Raw genomic sequence first — 15,892 nt, forward strand, 5'->3', positions numbered from 1 at the left:
ACATTTGTTTAAAGGCACAGGAATTACAGCACTGACTGCTACTAGGTTAACCAGGATTCTGACTTCTGTTCCAGCCAGATCCTTCTATAATACACAATTTACAAGCAGTCAGTGATGAGTAACCTTGAACATTACCTTGAACACCCAAGAACCAGTCTCTTGACGGTACTCTTTGAATTGGGCTCCCTGCTTCCGAGATACTGCCTCCAGTCTGCCTTCATAATTGATATCTGCTAGCCGTTCTGGGCTCTTTATCAAGCAGCGAGATGTTTTATCTGTTGGCCAAACTCCATCCAATGTAACTTCAGCTCGTCTGTTAAAAAATAGACAATAGAAGGGCATGAGATTACTGAATTTGGCATGAGGCATTCAAAAAACACTTACATCAAGTTTGGAACAAACTGTAAGCACTGGTTCAAATCAAGAGCAATGTGTGGGCGCACTAACAGGCACATGCCTTGCACACACTATGGGCAGGAGGAGCAATGGGCTAACCAGCAGCTGACAGGGCCAGAACCTCTGGGAGGCCTGAGGAAACGAGGGAGGGAAGGGGAGAAGGGCACCCTGGCACCAGGCAGCATGATTCCACCCCCAACCCTGCATTCACCAGTAGGGAAAAAACAGAAAAAATCATGACCTCAGCTTGCTCTGCTCTCCTGGAGCATCACTCCAGGGGAGTGCACAGGACAATCCCCCATATCACTCGTGGGAAGTGGAATGATATGACTGGGAAAGCAGAAAAAGCCGGGACCATGTTGCTCAGCTTCCTCTGCTACTGACAGTGAGTGCTGGACCCTGACCCCTGGCCCAGCTAGCGCCCTGGACCACATCGCTTGGAGAACAGACTGAGTGGGAGAGCAGGGCGAGGGCAGAGAATGAAGCTGAAGAGGGTTGTTCTACCTCTTCCTTGGGCTGGGAGCAAAGTTCCCTGTAAGATTTTCTGTCCGTGAGTGGAGTGAGTTGTGTCTTGTGCACCAATATTGAGGTCATGTACGCTTGTTCAGATGTGTGCCACCATGGCACCCAAGATATTAACTAACGTGCGTGTGCATAAAAAAATGGAAGAAAGAATGCTAAAACAAGGGATCATTAACAAGGTACATGACTTCAAATGTTTATTTAATAAAGTCAAATCAAAAAAATTAATACTGCAAAGTTTTCAGTATGTTAGATTAACCTCATTTTTCTATTCCACTCAGGCTCCACTGAAGTGTTCTTACTCGCCTCCCTTACAGGAGCCTAACCTGCTCCTGCAGAGTTCCGCCTCTTACTTCCAGCTCATTATAAACTCAAGAAAAACAACATGATTTCAGTGGTTTGTCCTCCTACAGTAAGTTCTCAAACAATATTCTACTTTTCTTATTCTGCTGTCACTTTCAGTTAGGCTGTTTGTTACCCAGGCAGGGGACTGAACTGTGTGACTTAGCTGGAGGGCTGAGCCTCTCAAAACCTGACAGACAAATGGTCAGCAAAAGGCTGCACAGAGCCTTCTAATATTTATGACCTTGGTGACAAAAAGGGAATTTTTGTGCCTAGTTAGAATTTGTTACAATGTTTCATATAGTAGATGTAGGACAGAAGGTGGAAGCAGGAGAGTGGTGTAAGATAAAATGACAGAGTTCCTCTGCATTTTTATTTATTTGACATTTGCTGATTGTTCCATATACTTCCTTGTGGAATGCACCCTCCAAACTGCTGACTGTACCAGATATACCTTAACACTGAAAAATTCATTTTCAGAGCTTGTTTAATCTTTCACACTATATTCAGTTATATTTGCTTTTCTGTTCAGAATTATATGCAAACAAATTTCACCACTCAAGTTATGTTCACGATTTATCATGTATTTTATAAACAAATATTTCTCTATCAGATCATTGACAAATGCATTGCAAACATTCAGTGTTCAAATCCTGCATTATAGGCAATTTTTGTTCCCTGATCAACCCTATGTATAAGTGCCCATTAAGCCATGTTTGTGTGTCAGACTATAAAAGCAGAATATTGTTTGAGAACTTACTGTAGAAGGACAAACTATTGAAATCATGTTTTTCTTGAGTCTGTAATGACCTGGAAGTCAGTTTGCTGTTTGGGAAAGTATACAAAAATATTTCTTGGATCTGAAAGCTTTTGAAGGGAATCATTGGAGGAGCTCTAGCAAAAGAACGCTAGCCTCTGAAGTGGCAAGCCTAAATAAAAATTCAGAGTCTCTCATTCTTATCAGTAAGAACATAAACATTACCTTCAACAGATTTTGACACTGCATGAAAATGACAGACCACCGATATCATAGATACAATCAAGATAACTCAATTTTTAATAAACTGGTTTCATAACAATTATTCACTACTATGGGTCTAACAGGATACAATTTCTTCAAAGATGTTATGATATAGGGGAGATTCAGACTTCAAATTACATGTGTAGACCAGTGAAAGCATTGTCTCTAAAAATACAGGGATTAATCCACATTTAAGACTAACATCTTGGAACTGGAAAAAAACAAAATAAAATGGTTTTTAAACTACAGAACTAAAGAAAAGGGTGTTAAAGTAGCAAGATAAAGTTCATTTTTGTTCTCCTCTCCAATACCTAGATGGAGATCTTTTTTTCAAAATCTGTAATAGCTGGAACTTGGGAAACAACAAATTACAGCATGGCTATCATTCAGCTATGTACCTTGTAGAATGTCTCTTTCCTCCCTTCAAATCATCTTGTTTTTTAAATGACATGTTATATTTCCTCTGTTTCACCTTTGCTAACAAATTACAAAGCTATTTTGTTCTAAATTGATTACTGAAAGCACTTTTGTTCTGATAGTTTGGGGTGTTAAAAATTCTTCTTTTGTGTTAAAGAAAAACTCTATAAAGCAGTTTTGTGTTGAGTTGGGTTTTTTTAACTGACTTCTCAAATCCTACATTTTATCTTTTTACAAAGTGTTTCACAGCATTGGTTATCCATGTCTGAGTCTGGGACTTCTATAGTCCCATTTCTAACTTACAGGGTTTTCTTGTCTCTCTTCAAAACAAGAAAACAGATTCAACCTTGATGACATAGGCAAACTATAACTCAGTGTTCCAGCTCCGCTTCTTTTGTTATCACTGTGTCCTCATTAAAAGTTTCTTTTGGCAGAGGCAACTTAAATAAGCGCTGTGGACTGCATAGGAACTCCATCCAGAGAAGTTGCCTTGGAGAATATGCTACCTACTTTTGGGGCAGGATTAGATAGTTTCACTGCACGAACACACTCCACAGAAGAGAGGTTGACACCTCAATTCGAGGGCAGAAATTCTACTGTCTGAGGCCCTGCATCAACATCTGGTAAGCTTAATATTAATTCACTGCACGAAGACACTCCACAGAAGAGAGGTTGACACCTCAATTCGAGGGCAGAAATTCTGCTGTCCGAGGCCCTGCATCAACATCTGGTAAGCTTAATATTAATGCACTGGGTCAGATTTTTACATATTGCCATTCCTGTGCAAAGTGGGGCCTAGAAAGCAGCTAGTTCTGGCCAGTTGAAAATTCCATTTCCATAGGGGTGCTTTCAACTGATGTAACTGTCCTTTTTTTGGTCACATGCTTGTATGGCCTTGTAGGAGCAGTATTCAAGGGGTGAGAAAGAGTAGAGAAGACAAGTGGCTTGCACATGGGTTTGCACTGAAACTTCTAGTGCTAGCTGTTCTAATCTGTGCTGCAATGATGAAGTTCAGTTCAGAGGATCAGAAGAATGTAACTGGCTTCCCAACACTTCTGCCAGGCAGAACTCAGTACAGAAAAGAGCCTTAAGGTTCCTTTTCTTATTCTTTATATGATAATCACATAGTCATTATCAGGGCTCGACAATTAGTGTAATCTACTCGCCTGTGGCAAGTCGATTACAAGCTGGCACAGCCACGCAGCACGATCGGCACATGCACAGCGTGCCGAACCGCACAGCTGACGAGCGGGGCGCGCCACTGCTTGGCGAGCCCTGGTCATTATTATTTTAAAATTAAGTATCAAAGAAGAGCTAATAATGTAGTTTACAATTGTTGAGCCAGGAGAATTAATGATAATGGCATTAGAAAATCCCCGGCAGCCTAAGCTCTCAGCAGCAGCTGCCCCTGAGCTTCCCATGTGTCCGCAAATTCGGCCCGTGGAAACCACCCGGTTAGCCCACCACACGGCTGAGACTTCAGCCCCCAGTTGCAGCAGCCACCCCCCAATGCTGCCCGGCCCCTGCCAGTCACATGGCCCAGGTCCTGAGAGCAGTCATGCTGCTTACTTCCAGGTCCAGCAGGAAGGTGAGTGCCACTGTGAGGCTCTGGGAAGAAGGTGGGCGGGCTTCAAATTTTTTGTGCACGGCCGCACAGAAGCGCACCTTGGAGGGAACACAGGCTGGAAGGTAGGGTCACGTGGCTAGTGGTCTTCCGTATCACCCCCTCACAAGTGACCCCGGCTCAGACAATGAACAAGCCACATACCACACACTTAGGTTCAGAAACACTACAGCCACTGTCTAGAAGTTTTTGTCCAAGATGAATAATACAACTGTATGCCTGAAAAAGGGTTTTTTAGATTTGTGGGATGCTGGGATAGCTAAAATAGAAAGAGGCCCTTATGACAAGGATTACAGTCCCGTTTCAGTGATCGGTTTACAAAAAATCCATTTAGCAGGCTACCCACACCCCAACCAAAGAGAACACAAAGTCTGCATTACCTATTTAAACCTTCACCAACTGGTGGCTTTTGATCATCATCAGGATAGACGATAACTTCTTTCCTGCGGATATGCACAATCTCATCCAGATTTAAGTTAGTTAGATTTACCTCTCCTTCAAAGTAAATGGACCCATAACCTGGAAAGCAAAACAAAGCCAATCTGTATTTTTGTTCCCATAGCCAATGCTAGAATACCACCTTCGGGAAATGCATTGACAATCTCTGCAAGGTAAATATTCACGTTGTATGCATCTTACCTGGACTATCTTTAAAATTGCTATTCAAACACCTCATTTCTATTCCACTAACTCAACAAATAATTGAGCAGTTTATTTCCTTTTAGCATTGTAAAAGGGCAATAGTTTGTCTGCTGGCCATTGCTACCTCTCAGTAATAAATACTGGTTCCTAAGTGGCCTGGAAAAGATACTTAAGTTGGTCACTTGTCCTGAGTGGTCCTATCTTCAATTATAAAGGGCTGATTAAAAAAAAAATCATTTGTCTCCTTGCTGAATTCAAAGTACTAGAACTACACACAATATTCTAGATGCCAATACAACTACAGTAAAGCTCCGATGGTCCGGCACTCCTGATGGTCCGGCACCAACAGGAACCCAGAAGTGCTCCGGGCAGCCGGACCATTGGAGCTGCTCTGCCCCCAGCTTCCCCGATTCAGCCGCTGCTGAAACGACCAGCAACTGACTCCAGGAAGCCGGAGGCAAAGCTGCTCTGCTCCAGGCTTCCTGGAATCAGCCCCTAATCAGTTTCAGCAGTGGCTGACTTGGGTACACCTGGGGCAGAGAAGCTGGGGTGCTGCCAGGTTGGTCCAGTAGCTCTGAGGAGCGGTGCTGCGGGACCAACCCAGCAGCACCCCAGCTGCTCTGCCCCAGGCGTCCTCAAGAGCAGCTGGGGTGCTGCCAGGTTGGTCTCGCCACGCCAAGGGTCGGCGCTACCAGACCAACCAGGCAGCACTACAGCTGCTCTGCTGCAGATGTCCCTGATTCAGCCACTGCTGAAACTCACCACCAGCTGAATCAGGGACACCTGGGGCAGAGCCAGACTATCAGAAGAGGGGGCTATGAGGGGTCTGGGGTGGCATCCCCCCCCACCGCAGACCCCTTCCGATAGTCCGGCAAATCTGATAATCCGGCACCACCTGGGTCCTAAAGGTGCCGGATTATCGGAAGTTTACTGTACTTGGGGAAAGTCTTGCTGTTGTATAACCAAACTAGTTTTACGTTCAATTTCTTAATATAGTCATAAGGCTTTTGACAGAAGAACTGCCCCGGCAGCTCATCCGGCATCCTTGATCAGTGCCTATCTTTTCCCAAGCACTCACTGAAAATTACAAAGCAATTGTTTTGTCCAGAGTTCAAGAAATAAACTTCAGATTAAGTATTCATCTATTTCCATTTTCCAAAAAATCATATTATAACTGATCCTGTAAAAATCCAATGTGAAATGCAAGTAGTAATAAGCAACACTCAGCTTGGTCAATAAAGCTGAGCTAGAACAATTTTATGGAAAATACTGAGTCCAAGCTCTGGACTGAAGCTACCTGCAAGTACCTAACAACTACAAAAATGTTTGTTCTTTTCAGATGCCAAGTGTTGGAATTCTACAAGCTATGATGTTAGTTTCACTGTGTAACCCAATTCACACAGCTTAAGAGTGCAGCCAATTTGCAAGTTAAAGATTTTTTCCCCCACTTATGGCTGATAAATTTTCCACACAAAAGATAGCTATTTTACATTCATGCTGAAGGAATACCAAGCAAATACACATTAATACAAGACACACATCAATACAAAGCAAGTACACAGAGCAAAAACGATTCTACACTCACCTTTACGACCTATAGTGAAATCAGTCACAACACACTCTCCTTTGTCAGTGGTAAGCTTAGCTAGATCCTCCATAGATGGGATAGTATAGTAGCCAACTCTTGTTAGAACAATTCCTACAAGAGAAAATAAATTTAGCACAAAGAGGACGACAAAATTAACTTTAGTTTTCTTGGCAAATGATTAAGAAAATTCTGAAGGAGAGCTGAGGGGCCCTAAACAGAAGTTGAGAATGAGTACAATGCAACTAAACTAACAGCAAAGCCAGAGCACAGATGGGCCTATTCTTCAAATATCCAGACCTCGTATTAACGCTGTCAAGTTTATATTAGAGCGAGACATTCCATGAACTGTATGTCATCCAAAATAGGATGAACACATGGAATTATCCTGGGTAAGAGGGAGAGAAGATGGTAAGACAATTTGTGTTTCAAGGAATGACATCTGATGGAGAGAAAGCTGGAAACTGTTCAAAACTAAAGGGCACTATAGATTAGATTAAAAATGAAGCAAAGGATGGGGTAAAATGATAAGCAGGAGGAAGATCTGGAAGAAGAAAGACTAAAGAGCAGCACCGCACAGCAGTGCAAAACTGACCTGCTGGGTGCAGACTATATACATTCTCAGTCTCCTCTTCACGGTCATCCTGCAATGATTCATCATGGAACGAGGCATCTTCACTGCTGCCTTCCAGACCATTTCGCAAAGCAACTCGCATATTTAAAGCCACAATGGTATCATCAACATTATTCTGGTGTTTGTGCACTGCATTCTCTGGAGTCTGTGGGATGGGTTTGGCAATGGGGTTAGTGTAAAATCTAGTCACTTCGTGGTGATTGTCCTCGTCCTCTCGCTCTCCCTCCTGTCTGTGGTTCTCGTCAATAGATCTGGATAAAAAGTTGAACCTAAAAAAAGAATGAAGCCATTCAAACAATCATTGCTAAAGACATCTTGTGTTAACCTTACAATACGTAATTGTTTCTCACCTCATAACAGGGCACACCAATTACCTCCACACAAAGACACTGCCATATGTAACATTAGACATTAGTACCTGGACATAGATTACCTTGTTTTGGGAAAATGGGTTTAGAACTGACTATGTTTTGTTGCCCAAAGGATCAAGGCAACCTTAAGGTAGATATGCCTAATTCACAACTGGCAACCTCAGCAGTACAGAGCTAACGGACACAAAGTTTTTGTATTTCCTTTATCTTTACTAGTTGGTAATTCCAGGTCAGGACTGAGATTAGAGCTAGTCAGTAATTAAACAGAATGTCTGGCATTTTCTAATTAATAATTTGTGGAAACTTATGAAAATAGGTCAGTTTTGCCAAGTTTATTTCAAAAGATTTGGAAAAAACTATTTTGAAATTGCTAGAATGGGATATTTATACATGACGTGAACCAAAGGTTTTGAATGGTCTCTTCACAAGCCTGGATAGGAAATTCCCACCCCGAAAAGCTTTGAAATTTTCAAAGGATGGGGAAAAAAGTTTCCTGTCCAGTTTTAATTGATACACAGGTGATAAAGCCTGTACCAAACATGAGACTGGCCATACTGGGTCAGATAAGTGGCCCACCTAGCCCAGCATCCTGTCTTCCAACAGTGACCAAACCCAGAGATTCAGAGAGTGCATGCAGAAAAAGCAATTCACCCGCCTTCTGAAGTTTCGGGTTGCCTGGAGTGTGGCCGATAGCAACTGATGAACCTATCCTTCATGAACTTATCTAGGTTTTTTTTAAATTCAGTTATACTTTTGGGCATCACATCATCCTGTGACAATACATTTGACAGGACAACTGCAAGCTGTGTGAAAAAGTATTTTCCATTAATATTAAATATCCTGCCTCTTAATTTCAATGAGTGACCGCTTTTTATTTATTGAAAGGGTAAACATTCACTTTTTCCACATCAATCATTTTATAGGCCACTCTCATAGGTCTATACCACTCCTTCCTAAGCCAGACAACCCTAATTTTTTTTTTTTTTTTTTTTTAAGTCTTGCCTAATAAAGAAGCCACTCCACAGCCTTGATTATCTTTGTTTTTTATACTGCTTGGTTTAGAATTTGTAGGTCTAGAAACTGAAGTCCTACTCCAAAACAGCTTGCTTTGCGATTAAGAATTTTAGTCTCAACTAGATGGGGAGGGGAAAAAAGTCACTTCTACAAAAATAAAGCAGCAGCATTGTTGTTACCATTATTAGTACAGCAGATAACCAAAAAAAGCTTGCTTTTCAGTACTACTGTTTGTGAAAGATGGTCCCTACAAGGTTAACTTATTTTATTATTAAAATGAGTCAGTTGTCTCAAACTCTTTAGGGAGGGAAGAGATGCTCTCCAAGTTCTGTCCATACTCCAACGTTGCAAAGATAGTCTATAAAACAGCTCTCGTAGAAGATTCAGTGGATCCCACAAATAACCACTTGCTTAGAAGTAAGCTCATGGCTATGTAGATTCTAGAATTTGTTCAATAGGTTTATTTGTTCAAAAGAAAGTAATAACGAAATCATATTTCGTAGAAGCATAATCAGCTGTCTCTCAAACATACCGCTCTCCATTCTCCGGATACTCTGATGGAGAGGCCAGATCTTCAGATTCACGACTGACAGGAGAAAACAAATTGCTGTTGTTCAGATTTTTCAAAACCAGTTTCTTGATGCTCTTCCTAAAATATTCCAAAGCACAGTTGTCAGCGATGTGCAGCATATGAAATCCATACTTTTGACCCAAGAGTTCCACGGATGGGAAAATTTCAGAAATTTAAAATAGAACACTAGAAATGGAAGGGACATCAAGAGGCCATCAAGTCCAGTTCCCTGCCCTCATGGCAGGATCAAGCACCATCTAGATTAGTGTTTCTCAATCAGTGGTATGAGTACCCTTAAGGGTACTCGAGAGAAGTCTGAGGGGTAACACAACAACTGAAATTTGAAGAAAACTGAATTTTTGTTTTAAGTTTTACAGCGCTTTATTATTTTTGTACTTTTTACACCCAAAAATTTCATTGCCTGCCCAGCTACAATTAAGTAGTTTAAAAAAACGTGTTGCAATGGTAGAAAAAAATTGTGTCTGAAAACTGTAGGTACTTATTTTTTAAAGGGGTACTTTATAAAAAAAGGTTGAGAAACACCAATCTAGATCATCCATGATAGATGTTTGTCTAACCTGCTCTTAAGTATCTCCAATGCTAGAGATTCCACAGCCTCCCTAGGGAATTTATTCCAGTGTTTAACCATCCTGACAGGCAGTAAGTTTTTCCTAATGTCCAACCTAAACCTCCCTTGTTGCAATTTAAGCGCATTGCTTGTTGACCTCTGAAGATAGGACAAGGAGAATAATGTTTCTCCCTCTTCCTTGTAACACCCTTTTAGGTACTTGAAAACTGCTAGTGTGTCCCCCTCTCTGTCTTCTCTTTTTCAAAAACTAAAACCCAATTCTTTCAGTCTCCCCTCATGCGTCATGTTTTCTAAGACCTTTAATCATATTTGTTGCTCTTCTCTGGATCCTGTGGACTTGCCACATATTAGCGAGATTTCTGTCATACCAATGACCTAACCACTGCACTTGAGTCTCAAACAAATCTATCGCCAAGTCCTATTCTTAAAATATATGAATTGTTTTATTACTGAAAACAGGTCACTTCTAAAAGGCCTCGGATATTTTTATCCAAACCCTTTTTACCTGGTATGCCACTCAAGTAGAACGTAAAAACGCAAAATACTAGTGTGTCAGAAAGGCTTAAATGAGTGGAAGACACAGGAAACTGATTTCCTACTACAACCCCAAAAGACACAATCTAAACTGAGGGGTAAGACTTAACATTATGTAACTGATCCTGTAGGACATTTTAAAAATACATGCAATTGGTTGGGAAGATACCAATTAGACTCTGAGGGTAGCTGCTTGTAAAAGAGAATAGATTTTTAATACAAGCCAAAATGTATATTTTGGTCAGAGATAATGATTTGGATAGTGTCACTTAATTGAAATAAGCAACACTTTTACAGTCACAAGTAACATTAGAATCTAGTTGCCCATCCAAGTAACAATTAAATCAGATGATCATTGTGTTTGACAAACTATTCTAAGAGTACTTGACAATTATTCAAGGTATACCATTTTCATCTTCACTAGAATATATTTTATGACGGACTTATGTGCAGGTCTTTCCATATCAACCAAGCTACAGAGCCTACATAGTTACCCAATATGAAGACACAGCACAGAGGACCATTTACTGACCCCACTGGAAAGTTTGGGTCTGAGAGATATGTTGGGAAGCATCCTACACATGACATAGGAAACATTACCACCAAAGCTATAAGCTTTCTTCATTAAAAACCAGAACCACTATACAAATAGGAGAGTAAATCTACTTACATAATTGATTCATAAGAGCTTGAGCAATATGGAAAGAGGGGGAAGATTAAAACAAGCATTTTTCTGAATAAACTGAACTCCACAGGAGAAGAGAAGACTTACTTGGGCATGAATGCACCATTTGATAGAGCTGGCTCATCATCATCCAGCCCATCAAAGAGGTGAGATTTGGCAGATCCTGCTGTCTGCAAGGCTTTTGGTCGCACTCGGGTCGCTGGACGTGGGGTCAGTTTGTAATGGGTTGGTGTAGTCAAAGCCTTCTGGGCTGCTGGATTAGTTGGTTTCAGTCTCTGAAACAAAGAAAACTTTCATGTAAGCCAAAAAAAAAAAAAAATTCCCACACACACCACACACCCAAAACCAGATTTTCAAACTATAGTACAACTCCAATTGTCTGGCATCCAGTGATCTGGCACTCCTGATAGTCTGGCACCAACTAGAACCCGGAAGTGCTCCCGCCAGCCGGACAATTGGAGCTGCTCTGCCCCTGGCTTCCCCAAGTCCACTGCCAGTCAGTTTCACCAGTGGCTGACTTGAGGAAGCCGGGGAGGCAGAGCAGCTGGGGTGCTGCCGGGTTGGTCCTGCAGCACTGCCATCTCCCATGTTGCACAGTTCCCCGCCGACCCCCCCACCCAGACTCTTCATAGCCCCCCTTCTGGTACTCTGGAATATTTTATAATCCGGCACCCCTTTTTTGAAACTAATCCATATAGAGAAGTTACAACAACCACAAACTGATCCATAAGAATGTATTCTGAAGTATTTGAGACCTCACCTCTTCTTTCTTCTTTGGGTCTGACATAGGGTTTCTGAAGAGAGGAGAATCTCCGAAGGGTGAGTAGGTCAAGCTGTTGAGGTGCTGCTGGAGGACTGCCTGCTGGGCAGCTGAAGAATTTGGGTCTGTCAATGCTACATAAAGTTGGAGATGTTAAATCTTTTCTAACCATGTATTTAGCACTCAGACTCATCTCAGGACTGTTCCACTCTCACAAACAGGGCATTCAGAAGTGGTCCCTTTATCAGATCTATTCATTGTGGGTTTTCCCAGTTTCATCTGCTGACTTCAGTGACAGTAAGTATTTACTGTTTTACTACTACCAGCCCTATAAAACCAGCACTTCAAGGAGCAGCAAGTTGAATTATTCTGATACACAAGAAAATAATCTACCAAATCTGAATTAGTTTCACTTGTACAAAGCTAAGCAAAGGGAACTGCAGATTAGCCAGGAGCCTAATTTGGCCTGGCACAACCTTATAACTTATCTATACTTGTTAGTTTCAACACCAGATTTGTGTGTCCCTTCAAAGTCTAATTAATTTTGGTCTAAGAAACTTCTCTATTGGTTTGACTACCTTGAAATTCCCTTGTTCAGCTGATTATTCACCGTGACACACAAATCTTTTAGAGAGTCACTGCTTCCTGGGACAGAGTCACCCTATGCATGGCCTATGTTTTTTGTTCCTAGACAAGTACATTTACCCACATTACAAGCACTATTTGCTTGCTCCTAGCTTACCAAAAAAATCCAGATGGTTCTATGTTAGCAACCGCTTCATTAACTACCACTCCCAAAATTTGGGCCATCTGCAAACTTATTCAGTGATGATTTTCCAGGTATTTGATTAATTAGCATAGGGCCAAGAAACAATCCTTTCAGAATGACACTAAAATACAGCCTCTCAGATTCCCCATTTACACTGAGCTATCAAATAGACAGTTTTTATTCAGCTTATGTCAGCCATGTTAATTTCACACTCTTCTAGGTTATTTTTTTAATATCATGCAATACCAAATCAAATACCCTACAAAAGGGTAAGTCTATTACACCAACACTATTACCTTATCGAGCAAATGTGTCATTAAAAAAAAAATCAAGTCAATTTGACAGAATCTCTCTTCCCTAAACCCATGTTGATTGGCATTAATTATATTCCCCTCTTTGAATTCTTTACTAAATAGAATCCTGTATCCACTATTCCATTCTGGCTCAGGATCTGCAACAATGAATCCAAGGTAGTGAGACTAAGTAGTGAAGCTTGGTAAATTGTACACTTACCGACAGCAGGCTGGGGAGCGCCAAAACCCAGGGTGGCTGTTGATGTATTGAATCCAGGGGCTCCAAATGCTCCTGTTCCCAGTGTTCCGCCTAATTTAGGCTGGGTGTTTCCAAATAGTGATGTCTGCCCTGCACTAAGAGCTAAAGAGAGGACAGCAGCAGTTTACAGACTATTTAGTGAGCTTGAAGACAAATTAAATTTATTCCATACATTTAAGAATTCCCTCATCTACCAATTTTTAAACTGAAAGTTTTATTGCACCCATGTAAGCTATCCATTCAGTCTTACAAGTCAGGGGAAGGCTCTCCTATTCTCATCACTATCAAAACAAATTAATCCAATACTATACAGTCTCTGAACCATAGAGCTTTTAGTGCTCCTACCAAACGCTTTACATTAGGAAGACCGAATTTCAATACAGATCAGGTTTAAACAGAATAAATAAAAGATCACTAACCAGAGCGCTAAAAGTTAACAGGACTAGATACCACAAAGATTTGGCCATTTCTTAAAACTGCAGTTTACTAGATAACATAATATTCCTGTGTGAACCCTCAACGCCTATTAAAAACCTCTATTGCACATGGTCTTGTACAAATTAGGGCAAGGGAGGGGTGGACATGGTAAAGACATTTCCAAGAATGCAAACTCAATTTCATTCTGCTGAGGCAGACAAGTCTCTGGATTTCCCCCAATACCTGCCACTACAGATCCTGGACTGATACTACAGTTAGCAAGAAATCCCAATTATGGTTGCCACAGTATCACACACCATCCCCTGGGGGCTTTTTTTTTTAACCTGTTCCAAATCCTGTTCCAAGTCCAGTGCCCAGAGTTCCAGCTGCAGGCTTGTTTCCAAAGATACTATTCCCAGCAGTGCTCGCACCAAAACCTAGGATTACAAAGAATCAGTGCACTACTTTTAAGGTAACATTTAAACTTCCTCTGCAAAGGATTCTACACGAACAAGCATCACCTGGTTAATGATAGTTATGCCATCATTTGTGAACCCAAAAAACTTCACGTTTTGAAGTTCCAATAGAATTTAAGACCTTCAGAGGGTGAAATGATGTTTTTAAACACACTGGAGTTTAAAAGCATCTTTGTAGTAGAGATGTAAAAGGTTAATCAGTAAACATCACCCTTCATGGGTGATGCTTACTGGTTCTGGTTAACTGGTGGGGACTGAAGCAGCTCTCAGCCCCCCAGGGGCCCACTGAAGGGAGGGACTGCTCCAGCCATCCAGAGCAGCCCCTGTCAATGGCAGGCCTCAGTTTGCTGCAAGCAGGGGCTTCTCTGACTGGACTGATTTTACATCCCTATTTTGTGGCATATAGATGGGGTTAAATTTGGACTGGAGTGTCATTACGGATCACCAATTAAAAAAAGCCGCTTTGACAGCACATCAGCAAGACATCCCTAAGTAAAGAATCAAACTAGAATACAATAGCAAGACAAGTGTGCTCTCTAGTGAGAACACATCTTCACAATTAGGCTATATATAAACTACATCCCTCTTTCGAAAGGGGGATGTAAATTAAGCAAATCAAAAGTACAAATGGAGTGGGGGGATTTAAATATCCTGCACTTCATTTGCATAATGTCACAGCGTTCTTTCAAAAAAGGGTATTTCGAAAGTGAAACCACTGTCTAGACGTGGTTCTTTCGAAAAACCTTTTTGTAAAGCCCTGGGGCATACACGATCTTTTGAAAAAGTGTTTTTTTCCCCGAAAAAACAGCATCTAGACAGCAGTTTCACTTTTGAAATACCCTTTCGAAAGAACGCGGTGATGCGATTATGCAAATGAAGCACGGGATATTTAAATCCCTGCTTCATTTGCACTTTTGATCTGCATAATTTACATTCCTCTTTCAAAAAAGGTATAGAGTTTAGACATGCACTTAAATACCTTTAAGCAGCCATTAAGAACTCAATTTTTTAAACTTAAGAATAAGTTTCTGGCCATTTATTTTTAATGGGTAACTTGGAAGAGTACCACAAGAAGAAGATTTTTCTGTATTAGCACACTCCTCTCAACAAAAGATGGGATGGTAGAGAACTAACCTGCCTACCTGAACCTAATCTGCCTATCTGAAGAGAGGCAATTCTTGGATTTATTAACTGATGACTCAACCATTAAATATTTAGAGTTCTGCACATGGGTGTCTATTTCTTTTCCTCTCCAATCTCTTGCCGATGCACCCTCCACCCCCCTCCCAATAAACCAGCAACTGCATAAAGGTTAGTAAGCAATTCCACTTGCTTATTCTCCACCTGAAAACATTACAGAAAAGGATTGTCTTCCAAGTCTGTTTCAACCGCAGGTATTAAGACTTCAGATTTAACTAAAAGTCAGAAAGGACTAAGGTATGGCAGCAGAACAAGATGTTTACTTTTTTTAACCCTGCTGGACAAAACAAGTCCCATTTTACACTGTTTATACCACACACACACACCCCTGATTGTTACTGAGGATACAGTTCATAACTCGAGTACAAAGGAGTGCACAGTTCAATGCTATTTGTCTAATTTAAGAGAAACAATCCAAATCTAACGAGAGAGAGATTAGTGGTTAAATTGAAGATTGTGAAGCTATCCAATTAAAAAAGTGAGTGGTTAGTACATGCAAGGGAAACAAAGTCAGACCAACAGCACTAACATCAGAAAAACTACCAACCTCTTACAAGTGTCACGGATTAGATTAGTTAAGAATCAAGTTTGCTACAGCCAACATTGTTACTGAAATTACCACCTTCAGAGACACAAGTACTTCAACATCAAGTCAGCAGTCCAAAATGATAGCCAGTTACTCTTCCACAATTTTGAAACACAGGACTTAACCACTGACCTTTTATCAAAACAAAGATCTGTCATTTAGGCCTGACCAGCACAAATCTATCC

General features: G+C 41.0%; 1 protein-coding gene across 4 annotated transcripts in view; it reads right to left on the reverse strand.

The window, feature by feature from the left end:
• Positions 1 to 15,892, reverse strand: part of NUP98 (nucleoporin 98 and 96 precursor) — a 59,877-nt gene that overhangs the window by 23,908 nt on the left and 20,077 nt on the right. For 2 of the 4 annotated variants that reach the window (XM_075919680.1, XM_075919681.1), the window contains 9 exons: positions 13,790 to 13,882; positions 12,990 to 13,130; positions 11,708 to 11,841; positions 11,035 to 11,222; positions 9,101 to 9,217; positions 7,145 to 7,452; positions 6,550 to 6,663; positions 4,703 to 4,841; positions 136 to 313 (listed from right to left, as the gene is read on the reverse strand). In XM_075919680.1, the coding sequence (XP_075775795.1) occupies positions 136 to 313; positions 4,703 to 4,841; positions 6,550 to 6,663; positions 7,145 to 7,452; positions 9,101 to 9,217; positions 11,035 to 11,222; positions 11,708 to 11,841; positions 12,990 to 13,130; positions 13,790 to 13,882 (1,412 nt within the window). The remainder of the gene's footprint in view (positions 1 to 135; positions 314 to 4,702; positions 4,842 to 6,549; positions 6,664 to 7,144; positions 7,453 to 9,100; positions 9,218 to 11,034; positions 11,223 to 11,707; positions 11,842 to 12,989; positions 13,131 to 13,789; positions 13,883 to 15,892) is intronic. The other 2 variants (XM_075919682.1, XM_075919683.1) reach the window with 2 other exon arrangements.

This window comes from Pelodiscus sinensis, chromosome 1 (assembly GCF_049634645.1).
Source record: "Pelodiscus sinensis isolate JC-2024 chromosome 1, ASM4963464v1, whole genome shotgun sequence".
NCBI classification, from domain to species: domain Eukaryota; kingdom Metazoa; phylum Chordata; order Testudines; family Trionychidae; genus Pelodiscus; species Pelodiscus sinensis.